Below are 14,617 nucleotides of genomic sequence, written 5' to 3' on the forward strand. Positions count from 1 at the left end.
ATTAATTAATGAAATGTCACTCAGATCAACATGCTGACATAGAATTACTTGAGAAATCCAAGAGGTTTAGAGATTACGTGCTGCAACTGACTTGACTTAACTAGACCTTTTCTCAGGTTGCTGAGTTTCACAAGAAGCTGGTTAGAATTAACCAGTTCAAAATAAAAAGAAATTTAAATAGCATATATTCTCCAAAAAGAACTCTCTAAATCCAATTTTTGTAAAAATATTAGCATGAGAGAAATGTTATTGTTTTGCCTTTTTTTTTTTTTGCTGAAATGATCAGTGTTGAAAACTGCAAATTTGCAAATTTCATAATAGTAGATCTGTAAGCATATCTTGTTCTTACTTCTCAAAAGTCGCATTGATTGCAACAGATCAGCTAAGGAAATAAAAGTATCACACAATGGCCTTTATTACTGTAATTTCACAACAAAGGTCAGCTTTTCCCAAGTAATTTCATCTGTTTGTTATTTTATTAAACTAGCTTTTTAGCTAGAGAGAAAAAAGCAAGCAACCCTATCTCAGCTACAAATATAGGAATGTCTTACACCTCCTTTGTCCCAGACATGTAGGAATTTCCTACCATTATTTTCTGTAATTTTCATATCAGAGCTATTTATATGGACAATGTAATCTGTTCATTTTCCTTTAATATTGCAGAAAATTAAACGCAACTGCTTCTTTAATACAGTATTACAGTTAAAATTCAACAAGGGTATAATTTCACAAGTCACAAGACAAAATCCTGATGATACCGAAGCAAAATGTGATAGCCCTGTTCATGAGCCTGATTAAGGTCTACTTCCAATGCCCCACAGGCTTCAGGAAGTTGGACTGCAGGTAAAGAAGCAGCAGGGCTGCACCCAGTTTAGTATGAGTCACTGAGACATTGGGGGATTCTGCCTGCAGCAGGAGAGCTGCGAAGAAAGCTGCAATGTGGCACAGAAAATGCCACAGTTTGATGCCTCAACCCACCCCTCTCCTCTCCCCACAAATGCCTTCATCATATGAGGTGGATGCTGTGGTGCCAGAACTGCAGCTGCCTCGTTATTAGCCCCCTGCCGCCCAAGGAGCGAAGGGGGATAAGACGGCACGGGTGCAGGAGAAGAGCGTTCTCCAGGCAGCTCATCAGAGCATCCTGGGAAACAGCAGTCATCTCCCTTCAGATGTTTCAGGCTGTTCTGTCAGCCTGCTTCTGGGCTGAATCCCATTCCACCATTTTCTAGGAGCAGCTGCTATGTCATGCTGAAAACGTAAGCAAGACTACACACTGAAAACTAGTACTGGTCTTCCTACCACGGCTGTCCCTTTCGGAGCAAGAATTCCTGCTTACACCACCTCTAACCTGGCTTTCCCCTCATTTCAGTGCTCAACAGCTACGGAGAGCATGTATGGAACAAGTCACACAAGTGTAGCAGGTCCATATGTCCCCATGTATGGAACAAGTCACACAAGTGAAGCCAAGCAATGAAAGACAATACATGGCATGGGGAATTCCACAAGGGACAGAACTGAATTCTACTAATAGTCCTTTCCTGCCAGGACAGAAAGAAAAACTCAGAGGAAGGAGAGAGGTTGAATAGTGCTGAAAAGAAACGAACCTCCATCTCCAGTGTCACAAAACACTGAAAAGACTGTGCAACCACCTGACATGTTAGGTAAAAAAAAAACACAAGAAAACATGGGAACCAACAAGTACATATTTGCTAACTCAATTTCATCAGACAAAGAAAAATGATGAAAAGAAAGTAATCACTGACTGTGCGTGTAATATGTGGCTAGATAGAAATATTTGAAAGAGTTAACAGCAAAAAGCTAATGTTGACTAGCTAGGAAATGATCGAAATGCAATAGATCAGGTTATCTTCAGGAGAATCAAATCTTAGCTTGGATGGACTGTATTATTTCAGGAACTTCAGTTTTATTATTTATTTGACTGGGAGTTTGGAAGAGTGATTCCCAGGTGCAGCTTTGGAAATTTGACCTCTGGTATAGGCTGAGATGTACTTCGATAGAAATCCATGTTCCAGCAGTTCTCTGTGCTGAATTAAACAGGAGACTCTTGCAAGTCTGTCTCTTAGTCCCATGGAGGTCCATTTATCACTGCTGCCCTGCTGTGTTTTACAACCTTTACCTTTATATCAACACTAGAGAGTGTCAGAAGGACAACATTATGCAAGCTTAATGTTTTTCTTCATTAACACTCCATTCCCCTCCCTGACTTGCAAATAACAGAATTTTCCCAACATTTCCAAGACGCATTAGATCATGCTGGCTTAAATATGCAATTTCAAGCATTCTATCAGTTCTGGTGACTTAATAGGAATATTTTAAACCTGTAGAGCTAAGATCATGCCTAACTACCTTTGAATATTGGCCCTAGTAGAAATAACAATATAATTATAATAGACGCTTTAAAATTTACTGTCTTTCAGTTTCTTTTCTTGTGTTTGTTTTTGAGGAAGTAAAAACTATTTTTAGATCCAATTGAATTAATAGGGCCTTGTATTAGAAATAGTTTCAAATTTCAGCTAAGACAGTAATTTATAAAATAAATCATTCAGTTAACAGAAGGACTTGCACTCTAGGCCAATAAGGACCCAGCCACACATAATCAGCAAAAGGGAAAGGAAGTCCATTTTCATTTGCTTTGCTAATTTTGGAGTAGCCAAGATGTTTCTTTATCATACAGACCAAGATCAGGTGTAATTATTAGAGCTAAAAAGGAACATTCTGTTCTTTTCTGATGATACTCACCTAAAATCTTCAGCTCAGCACTGGCATAAATGGTGCCATACTTATTTTCTGCTAAGCACTGATACATTCCAGCATCTGAGAGATTCACACTGTGGATCATCAGCACACCATTAACCATTTCAATTCTGCTCTGTAATGGAATTCGAAAAAAAAAATTATAAAAGCAAACAAGCATTCAAAATGTTTGGGCTACTAGATTAAGCAAAAGGACAAAATTCATCAGTTAGTTAAAATAAAATAGGACCTAACTTCCTTTGTTTTATTTTAGTTATATAAGAGATGACAAGATTAAAACAAATGAGGGGAACAAAGGAAAACTCTGAAAATATTTAAAAGGAAATATTTTCAAATGCAGGGTATGTCATCCTCAAGGATTACTTTTATCTGTTGCTTGCCCATTGAGGGTTACTACCCTACACGATTTTTAAAAGCAGTTCATCTTGGTATCTTTAATGAGGCAACAAATCAGTCAGGAGTATAACATATTTGATGATAGACACATCTATAGCAAATGTTTCATTTCAGTTGTGGTAGCATTTTCATAAAGGTAGATATAAAGAATGCTTGCATGAGTAAGTGTGAAAAGGTCTAATTGCCTTTAACATTAGAGGCAATTTCTCATTTGAAAGGTCTACTAATAGAAAATAATTACTGCAGGTCAAAGGGAAGGAGTATTAATATATTTTTATGAAAATGTGTCTTTAATGGTGCAGTATAATGAATAACTTGAACCGTTACGATACATCTCTAAGTTTCTTTGTTAGAACTGTTGTTTGAGTTAAAGATTAGTGAAGAATGGAGTGTTTGAAAATGCAGATGGAAAAATCAGAAGAATTAATTGAAATTTCAGAGTCTGATATAACTAATGATTGGCAAAATCAGAAAAACAGAAGTACAGAGTTGATTCATTGATGATTCAGTGAAAGAAAGTAAAATAAACAACAGACCAAGCTATAAATGGCCTTTCAAAATGAAATGATAATTTTATCTAGACCTAATTTTAATATATCACCACAGTTCAACATTTGACATTCTAGAAGTCTTATATGCACATTTTAACAGTCTCAGTGATGAAAGTATGTGTTCTGTTATTTGCAGAAAATAAATAGTGCTGAAATCTAATGAGCATAAAACATACATTGAACCTCTTACATCATCTTTAAGGGTTATGAAGTGTATTGTATGTACAATGGAAACATGCTATGGAGTTAGGAAGGAGTTAGATTCAGAAAATACAGGCCTTCCCTGTGTTGTCATTTACTGAATATACAGAAAAGTTTAAACACAAGTAACAGTTTTACAGAGAATATCACAATTTAAAACAGAAGAAAAGAAACAAAAATCCCACAATACAGAGTACTGCTCAGAGGGATATCAAAGCAAATAAAGAACAGAGTGATGGAGCTGTAGATGCAGCCCTGCCTGCCCTGTATTTCTGAACTAGTGGGAATTTTTGATGAATGCAATTTTGCAGTGCTACAGAGTGACCAGAAGGGACATGCATAAAAAATCTGTCTGGTTAGCAGCACTTAAGAAAATAAGAAGGAAAATCAAACACTTGTTTCTGAAGTACTTTTAAATACCTTAATTCCTTTTATCTGAATCAAATTAGAAGCATGCAACATACTGGTGCTCCACTGGGCAATGTACCTGTGACCAGAGAGGAACTCCGTTTTTTAGCCAACGATACGTGGGACGTGGTTTTCCAGTGGCCTTACATTCCCATCGAAGTTGATCTCCACTGTCTAACTGCGTATCGTTAAGTTTATCCACCCAATGTGGGTAGGCTGCAAAAAATAATATATATATATATGTATATGTATATGTATCTCTATACAAACCATTACAAACTGATAAGTCTTTAACTGGTATGGGAAGACCTAATCAGTTGAAGAGCTTAAATTATGACCTGTACAAAGCCTAGCTTGCTCTGAGAAAATTGTACATTCAAGCAAACGAACAAACAAAATAAAACCAAAAACCAGAAAGTAATAAGATTAACAGACTTCTATAACATTAAGGGAAATAATGTGATTGGACCAGGAAATGAGCAGTTCTGAGCAAGAATAGAAAATCTGTCTGATTTAGTTTATTCCAGTGTTTTAAATAGCAGTACTATAGATTACTGCATTTATTATTATTGAATTTAGGAACATTTATCTGGTAGCTTCCATAGAATATTTAGTAACACTGCTAGACTTGCTAGAACTGCATGAAGCAGAGGGGCTATGATAGATAACTCCCTTACTAAAATTTAAGTAACTTAGATCTTGCAGAGTTACTAAATATTCTATTATGGTTACCAGGTTCATAAATTCAAATATAATAATTATTACAGTCCCTCTGTTTCATGAAATTCTATCAATCTACTGGGAAATCACGATTTATTCAGCTAGGAATGACTGGACTTTTGGCAAACTATCTGCTCATGTTCTTATTAAAGTGCATTGTGTTTAGTACATTTAAAATTGTAGCTTTTTAAAGCTCAAAGTAGTTAGGTATGTTTGTGGTTGTTAGTACCTAAATTTCATGTAATAACCTTTTAAAAAGCAGGCAATATCTTTGCAGAGATTCAGATCTTTAGCACATTGGTCAATCACATACGTATGTGGTAAATCTTATCATTTGTAAAACTTCATGATTCAGTGAAGAACTGTTAATTCATGTACAGACACAAAAAAAATGTATGCTAAGAAGTTGGATTTTTTTTCATATTGTAATAATACCAAGATCTGTAGCAAAGAGTATAATAGATCAAATTAATTAACTTTAATAACCTTAAATACTAAGAAAAAAAAATGGGAAAAGTAGTTGAGCGATTCCAGGGCTAAAAGACTATGCAGCTCTTCTGACTGAAGAGAAATCCAGAACTGTCACAACAAAGACTCTGTTTTGAGCTTCCAATAATTTATAACCTACCTAAAATATGGAACAGAGTTTAAAAATAAATCTTTGAATCTGGTCGGCATCTGACAGGTCACAATCAGAGGGGAGAAGATCCGAGGAGGTATGACAGATAACTAACTGGTTCTGTCTGCACTGGTGATAAAGAATGTGAGTCAAATGTCTTTCATTCCTAAGCAGAGAAGAGTCTGACCAGGCACTTGTTGGTAAGGTATCAGAAAAAGAATCACTAATTTATTTCCAGTGGAAGAAATCAGAGACAAGACAGACCCAATCTCACTTCCAAACCTAAGACTCAAGATAGCTGCTCTTCTCATTGTAGTCAAGGTAAAGCATGAAAAGTGTTCTCTGTGCACGGAAACTCTGGCTTCTTCTGTTAATCAGAAGATCCCTTGCAATACTGGAAGCAACTTGTGGGTGTTCCTGCTCACTCATTGCCCACTAATTGTAGTAACTGTTCTAGAAATATAATTCAATGACATTGCCTAGTTCTTTTTCTACTCTTTTCTGTTGAATGTTTGGTCTGAATGAAGGAAGCATGCTAAGCAGGAATTCTTTCATTTGAAAATGAGCAGAGCTAATATGATTTTGATGCTGTGACAGTTAAATTTGGAACTAAAAAAAATTAAAGTTAGCCGATAGTGTCATAAAATTATGTAATTTCAAGAGGCATTAAACTGTACTAGTAGTTTTTTATTTCACTCTTTTTATTATTTTCATTTTCTGAAAGTTCTGATACATGAGCCAAAAAATAAATGGCCTCATTTTTGTTTTTTGAATTTGTTCTCATCTTGAACATGAGCATTTAAAATTAGAGCATGAACCTGATTACACTGAAATAAAACTGTCTTGTCAGACTTGATCCAGAGGTGTTCTCATAGATACACAACCGAAGTTCCTCGGACTGTGGCTTTCCTAGTAGCACAGTCTTGGCATAACCACAAATCTCGTCTGTGTGCCTGATTGGTGTTGACGTTCATAATTTCATTGTCTGGAATATTTTGTCACTAAATTTTCTGCTGATACAGTAAATGGCTTCTGGGCTCCAGATTTTCAAGCTGTTGAATTTGTCATCAACACAGATATTGACTCAGATATCTCTGGGAGTGAAAGAAATTAAAATAAAATAATCTGTGAACAAAACAGCAAAGGTAGATGGAGCAGGAACACAGCTATATATGTAATTGGGAGAAATATTTTGCCTCAGTTTTTGTCTTCCTTTCCTATCCTTATTCACTTCTTACCCTGCAATAGAAAAATAAAGCTTATTTGCAAGAGTTTTCTCTATAATATCTTTACATTTGTGCTTAAACTCTGTCAAGAGCTAAAAGACCTAAATTCTGAGGAAGGAACTGGCTTTGCAACCTCTTGCTCAGTCTATTATTTTCTTAACAAGAATATTTGATCTTCATCTTATTACACATATTGGAATTAATAAACTCCTTTTATAACTGTCCTTAATTTTAATTGAAAACTTAAATACTAACAAGAAGTATTTCAACAGATTCCACAATAACAGATTTTTTTTTCTCTTTATAAAGCCAACATTCAGCTTGGGAAGCAATGGATGTTTGCCTGATTTTTATCCACCCAGTGAACAGTTCTGGGGATAGATGTAAGAACAGAAGTATGTATTTTATTATTCAGTAGTCTTTATGGATATTGTGCCATAGCTTTCTATAGTGCTCCAGAGATTTTAAAATCACTATGGCCATTCTCTGATTTATTTTATTTTGCTTTCCTGCACCTCTTTTTATTCAGGGATGTCAAAATGTTTTACAAACAAAAACTGGCAATAAATCTGCAAACTTACAGGTTATTTTTTAGAAAAAAATCCTTTGTGCCAAATGAAATTCAGATGCAGAAAACTTGGACTACTTTCTCAAAAACACATATGCAACTTTTTGGCTGAAATAAAAATGTAAAGGAGAAAATGTTGCATAGGCAAATACCTTGACTTCGGAAAGTGTGAATGAGAAAAAAGATAGGGCTGAAAAGCTTCATTTTCTGGACACAAGGCCACAATAGAGGAAGGATAGATGCCATGGCCGGGTTGGAAAGACAGCAAATTGCAGGCACAGCCCTGGCCACAGAAATTTCTTCTTTTCAAGACAGTCTTACTACACGCATTTGAGGCTAGTGTAAAGTGACACTATGCATGCTTCCATGCAGGATTTATGGGGAGTGTTTAAAAACCTGTTTGAGAGGAGGGACTCTATGCTACCCTTTAATTTTGCCATTGAGGAATAGCATCCTTCTTATGATATTCTCAATTATGCCTAATTGATAATAGCTTTCAGTGCAGACTGAGTCTAAAACAAGGCCTGTTTTCCTATGCCTGTCTATACAAAGAGGATGGAAAAAAAATTTGGAATACAGAATAGTATGGCACCTGCCAGAGTGGGGTATGTATTCACACGTTTATTTTCCCTGGCAAGAGGAGAAAACCTGTATTTGATGTTTCTTGCCTGTGTAATGTAGTGCAACTGTGGGAGCAGCGTTCTCTTTCCCCTTTGCACCATAAAGCTGGAGCTGAACATCTGGGCTGTGAGGGCTCAGCTTTAGTGACAGCTTTTAGTCCCTGTACAAATAACACGCGATTGCTGGGAGGCAGCTGGGAGTTTCCTGGATTGGGTTAGTCTTTTGTACTGCTGTTCTATCCGGTCCCCTAATTTATTTCCTTGTTCTTTTTACTTTGTTTGTCTCTTTCTTCTTTCACCATTAACTTGCATTCATTGCAGAGATATCTGCTCTCCCATTTTCAATGCCCCTAAATTGCTTTTTTGACTTCTTTTTCATTGATACTTGTGCATCGAAACGAAAGGGCATGAGAGGAAAAGATGTATGAAATGAAATGATAAAGAAAGAAAAAGAGTAGCAAGAAAGGACAATGAAATCTGTACAGTTAATGGGGAAGGAGAGGTATCAGAGGGGAAGAGGAAGCCAAAGGGGGAAAAAAAAAGGGGGAAGGAGAAGGGAAGATCTAGTGGATTCCTCCTGGGCATCCATCTCACATCCTCAAAAGCAAGAGATTCAGAGTGTAAGCGGACCTGGATTGCTCAAGCCAGCACTCGCTGTTGGAAAAATGCCCATAGTCAATAATTAAAAATGATTAATGCCCAATTTCTTCACAAAAAAAAAAAAAAAAAGTTGTCCTCTATTCTATTAATAGATTTATGCCTGAATAAAAGTCAATGTAAATTACAAGATGACCAAATCACTTGAGGGAAATCACAACCTTAAAATCGGATTGCAGTCATGTATATGGGGATGTCTTGCATTAGCAAGACAATTTTTCATGCATTTATCACTTCTATAGCTGAATTTCAGCTAAGTCAGTGCTTACAACTACAGTCTGAAACTGCCAGCAACTGAAACACCACTATCTGAGCAACATCTGAAGTGTCAGCTGCATCAGACTGCCATGGTACCCATCTGGGTTACAGCATCAGGTAAGAAATCAGTAGTTTGTGATTAAATGTGATGAGACAGGCAGGCTTGGTGGTCGGAGCTTTCTCCAAACTCCTTGGTGCTAAACCAGCTCAGATGGAACTGAGAAAATGAAGAAGATTCAAACAGAGAGCAAGGGAGAGATATGCAAATAGTGAGACCGGAGTATGACATGGCTGGTCCTACAGCCTGTTCTTAAATTTTCTGAGGAAGCCCTGGTAAGGAATGAAGGCCTACATATGAATTTCTGAGTCAAAATAATTATTGTGTCCTGGAGGAATAATATGTCAGTAAAAACACAATGAGCTTTCAGATAAATAATTCATGTCTGGTTTTGTTATGGTATGTTAGAGTTATAGCAGCAAATGCCCCCAGATCCTGCCAAATCCACTGTCAGTAAAGGAATCTTGAAAATGCCATCCAGCTACAATTACACAAACACAATTACAGCTCTGGAACGGGATGTCAGGGTCTGTAGGACAATGAGATACTAATGCTGTCTGCTGTCTACAGGAGCCCTCTGATGTGAGAGCCTCAGAGGGGTTTACTTCATCTTGAGGCCCAGAAAAGTGCTCTAGGTAGAGTATTAATAGCTTGTGCAGCATGTTCTCATACTGCAGGTCACTTTTGATTTTCTCCATTTGAAAGGTCTCTGTTACCTGCACTGACCTTGCTCTCCATTAGAGATTTTTTTTTTCTGATTTTGCCTATAAGGTTGACCTAAACAACCAACTTTACAAAACAGAAACAAAATAATATACACACATAACAGCTATGTCTCATATATCTGTTAATCAGAGAAAATCTGAAGTGGACTCCCTTTCTGTAATGTTAAATCATTTCTAATATGCATATTAGCACAAAATGCACTATCCATAAAATTAATGATTGAAAAAAATCAGTTTGACAATCATACAATGGTAGAGAATTCAAATTTCTTTTTTTCTAGCTTTGCAAAGTTGATGGAGAAAACATTATTGACAGACTCCTATATTTGGATAACATCTTTATTTCTACTCAGAATTGAAAACTGATGAGCTAGCTCATCTCATCCTAACTAATGAGTAAGTGCTATGCAGTGGCCAGAGTATTACATCGTGTTTGTTGTGATGTCAGTTCTGTTTGCGGCTCTTCCACAGGCCAAATCCTGACCTTTTTTCAGTCTTCCAGAAAATCAAAATCTTAGGAAATTGTGCATGCCTAGATTTTTTTCCTTTTACAAAAATAGAAGCACATTCAGTTCTTTTACTCTTACAATGAAATTAGTAAGAATTCATCACTGAGGAATGGCAAGATGAAATAAAAGCATAAGAAAAATCCTAAGATATTTATAAAATATCTTATCATTTATGAAATGCATCAGATATGAGTTGCATGTCAGCATTATATATCATACCAAAAGAATCAAAAATACAGATTTTTAAATGATAAGAATATCATTTTTAAAAGAAACCCTGAACATCAAGAAACATAAAATCCTGTTTTTGTCAACTTTTGAGGGAGTCAGTTTTATTCATTTTCATAATTTAATGCATTACTGAGGAATAAAAATATGTAGCTTAATTCCATCCTTATCTTATTTCAGAGGAAAGATATTTTTCATCAAGCCTGAGCATTCTTGGTGGTCTCTACAGCCTTAAGTGTAAAAAAGTGTAAAAAAGGATAATACTGTCTGTGGTTACACTTACTGTACACTTGTAGCTGTCCTCTGAAGACATTCCTTCCACGGGAGTTTTCAGCTTTACATTCGTACATCCCTGCATCCTCTAGCTGCACATTAGGTATTTCAAGCACAGCTTGGGATTTTCTCAGGCGGGCTTTACTTGGATTGTGACCATTAACTTTCTTCCATGAGATTGTTGGAACAGGGCTGAAATATTTAGTAAAATTGTTGTTAGCAGTCTTCCACTATTGAGAATATTGATTCTGAAATTTGATAGTTTAAATGTTTAATAATCTAAGTAGTAATAAAATATAATCACAATCAAGGTTTAGGTATGCTTGTTATGCTTCTGTGTCCATAGGGAATATTTAATAAATGGTTGTTACACAGAAGGTCTCCTCTTCATCCACAAGAAAGACCATATTTTTATTGAGATTAGGCAATTCACTTGAAAAGTTCTCTCTAGAATTTCTTTAGCACTCTATGTTTTAGTCCAGTTGTTCTGAACACTTTCACTTTATAGGTTAAAGAAAAATAACAGCTTCAAAATCTGGTTGAACATAGTCAATTCCAACACTTCCCATTTTTCCTGCAGTGAAACTACAGCACAGGTGCTCAGAAAACTGTATTTTCATCTAAATGGAGAATCTTGAATAACTTGAGGTGACCTAAGTTTTGGAGACACTTTCTGCTGCAATATTCTCAGAGTGAACAAACTGGGCCCCTGAGAAGTGTGTATTAATGGCATTGCAGTATCCAACTCAGTGTTATGTGCCTGCTTTTTGGGGTGAAGCCTTTCCACACAAGCCTATGTCTTCATGAACTTCACAAGTCATTAAATTTCATTGAGTCTATTAGCATTATTATCTCCATACAAAATTTGTGTTTTGGCCAAAGTACAGTTCCTGGAATTGTATCCGCTATTGATTTGAGTGTATCAGAGACAGAAAATCATTGTTTCCCTTGTCAGTTTGCTCTACGGATTACTTAATCTCATGAAAGATGCTTCATTTTATTTTGAATTTTTCTGAATTCATCTTTAAGACATAGTTCTCGTGATAGCTCTCTCTTGTGAAGTGAGTTGTGACTTTCCTTCACAAAAGATATGTGTATTGAAATCAAAAATTTGTTTTTTAGTAAACAAAACAGACTGTTCTCCTTTTTCTTCAACTCATCAGTTATTTATGTCTTTTTCTTTTTTTTAGACATATATGAACACACTTTTTTTTTTTTCTGACATAAAAGCTGGATGAATTGTGCATTTTTGGTCTTAAATTACTTTCTCACTGACTGCTTTCACATCTTGGTATCCTGTGAGTTTGGCTTTAGGATTCTCCTGTGACCTTATATGGGTCTAATTTTATAAAAGTTGTTCCCTGTTGCAAGTTACTTTAAATCCACTACATCTAGTAGATTGAAAAAAACTTCCTACTCCTATACAACACAAGTATTTCATCCTGTTCAATTCCAAATATTAAGAAAAAATAGGACACTTCTGTCTCTGATACACTATTTAAAACGTATTGCTTTTAGCTTCACCATTTATGATAATCCTCTGATATTCTTAGCTACATATTTTAATTTGCTATAATTTGATAGCTATTTGTATATGACAGAAGTAGTACTAGTAGCATTATTAGTTTCTTCTCTTTCCCATTTATAAAATGCCTTTTTATGGCCAATTTCACTCTTTAAATTTGCTCTTAAAGATTACTGTCTTTCTTGAGTGATGTTCTGAAGATTTCATAATTCTGATATTGTTTTGGGTTTAGATTTGACCATCAGCTGCCTATATGCTTTCTCTCTTACTTTATGTCATTATCACCGGCTGCAAATAGAAACCATGGCCAGCCAAGAGTTCAATTAATCTTTATTCATTACAGCACAGGTACATAGTAGAAATAGTTTTGCTGGCTAAAATGCAAAACTATGTGGCTACTCCTGTCTTATGAGTGGCAATGGAGGGTGGCTATGTTTTATTTTCTGTAAGTCTGCCACACTTGTGACCCATTATTGCTTACTTGCCCTGCAACCCTGCCTCCAGTAAAACCAATGTCAAAAAAGTTTTGCTCTGTTGACATAGAAAATAAAAGTTTCAGCTGAATAAAGCTGATAAGTGGTTTCTTTTTTCGTTATGTACATTTCAGGGGAACAATGAAGACATTAGAAAGCAGGAAAGTTCATTCATTTAGCTGCTCTAACGTTACTCTGAAATTCATGTATTTAAGAAATTTTCTTTAAATTGCGTTTACCTCTAAAAATGCCATAATGCACACTATAGTAAACAAATGTGCATAATATGGCAAACTCAGAAGAATTTTTTTGTAGTCTTGGTTATTAGGAAACATATTTTTAAAAGACTCACTCTTTCTTCATCGGTATAAGGCAATAAGTGGATTTTTTCAAGGAGATAAAATTACTTTAGCCGTGAAGATTTAATGATTTTAAAGGAAAGTGTTCCCAAACTGCAAATCATATTCACAGACAACTTGTAGCTCTGTTTAATGAAGCTTCTTATTTTCCTTGCATAACTCGCAAGTGAGGTATGAATTTTATATCTGAAGTAAAGAGATATCTATACATATTTCTCCTTTGTGACTCATGAGAGAATGAAATGAAAGAATGAAATATACCTCAGTAAGGATGTGAAAGATTAAATTGTGTGACTGCTCTAGAAAACTCGTAAAATCTACCATAAAAAAACTAACTAACATATGCACACATTGTTCATCTTTTAAAATGATCCACAGCCTTTTAAAAAGATAGAGTAACAGCAAAAATACCTCTAATATTGATATGTTTAAGATAATACACATAGTTATTAAATCTTACAATAATAATTATTATAACTGATTTTTATTTGGGGCTGATCAAGCATCTATGGGAATATTAAGATTTTGTTTATGACATAAAAAAGTACTTAATGCTGCTTATACTGCTCAGATTTAACTCATGTGAGTAATTTTATTCAAGTTCCAGTTGAGCTCACTTCTCACTCTTCTACGTATTCTTTGAGTATTTCAGGTAAATCCTAGCCCCAGTGTGACAATCTTCCAACATGATTTCAGAAGGAACAGCAGTAAATTCCTTCTTCATTAAAACTGAAACAAAAATTCTAAGAGATCGTCTGTGTCTGTGATAGCTATGGCTATGCTTACTTTGAATTTGAAAAAAAAATGTGGGCTACTCTTCTGCATTTAAAGTTAAAAGATTGAATTTTAGAAAGAGGACAAATGCTACTGAATCCATTGGGTATTTTTCATTATTTTCACTGGAAGAATAAATGTTTTGAAGATTTTATTGGAAATAATTTTGTACAATTCTTTGTACAAAAGAATTCACTTGGATTATGAAGGATATATTTGCTTCAGGAAAGGGATAAGATGGAAGTTAGGGAACACTTAGATTTTAAAATACATTTTCCATGGATCTGGGCTCCTAATTTTTCAACAATATCTTAAATAAGAACACATTTTCTATTTTTTGGGGGGAAGGGGAGATATTTGAGGGGGAATTTTTTCCTTTGGAATATTTTACCTTGTACTGCAGTTTCAGTTCCTTGAACACTATTTCTTAGCACACATTCCTGGCTCTGCCTTCAAACCCACAAGTGCACATCACAGTACACTTTGAAAAACTGCATGCTTGTGTAGTTTAGAGTAGAAAAAGCCCTTTCTCTTTATGCCCTGCAGCCTACCTACTCTGTTAAATGTCTTTTAATTATTATAGAGTAATTATGTACAATTACAATGTTGAGCTCTATCATGAAATTCTCTCCATATACTTTCCAGAAATGTACATCCACCAGTTGCACAATTCTACCTTTAGAATGCCCCATGT

General features: G+C 35.4%; 1 protein-coding gene across 1 annotated transcript in view; it reads right to left on the bottom strand.

Moving 5' to 3' along the window:
* Window positions 1-14,617, bottom strand: part of CNTN5 (contactin 5) — a 413,137-nt gene that overhangs the window by 121,163 nt on the left and 277,357 nt on the right. The window contains exons 9-11 of the mRNA XM_088522370.1: window positions 10,803-10,984; window positions 4,411-4,547; window positions 2,761-2,890 (exon numbers count right to left, since the gene is read on the bottom strand). Coding sequence (XP_088378496.1) covers window positions 2,761-2,890; window positions 4,411-4,547; window positions 10,803-10,984 — 449 coding nt within the window. The remainder of the gene's footprint in view (window positions 1-2,760; window positions 2,891-4,410; window positions 4,548-10,802; window positions 10,985-14,617) is intronic.

Source organism: Tinamus guttatus, unplaced genomic scaffold (genome assembly GCF_059628265.1).
Source record: "Tinamus guttatus ecotype Peru unplaced genomic scaffold, ASM5962826v1 Tinamus_guttatus_pri_ptg000150l, whole genome shotgun sequence".
NCBI lineage: Eukaryota > Metazoa > Chordata > Aves > Tinamiformes > Tinamidae > Tinamus > Tinamus guttatus.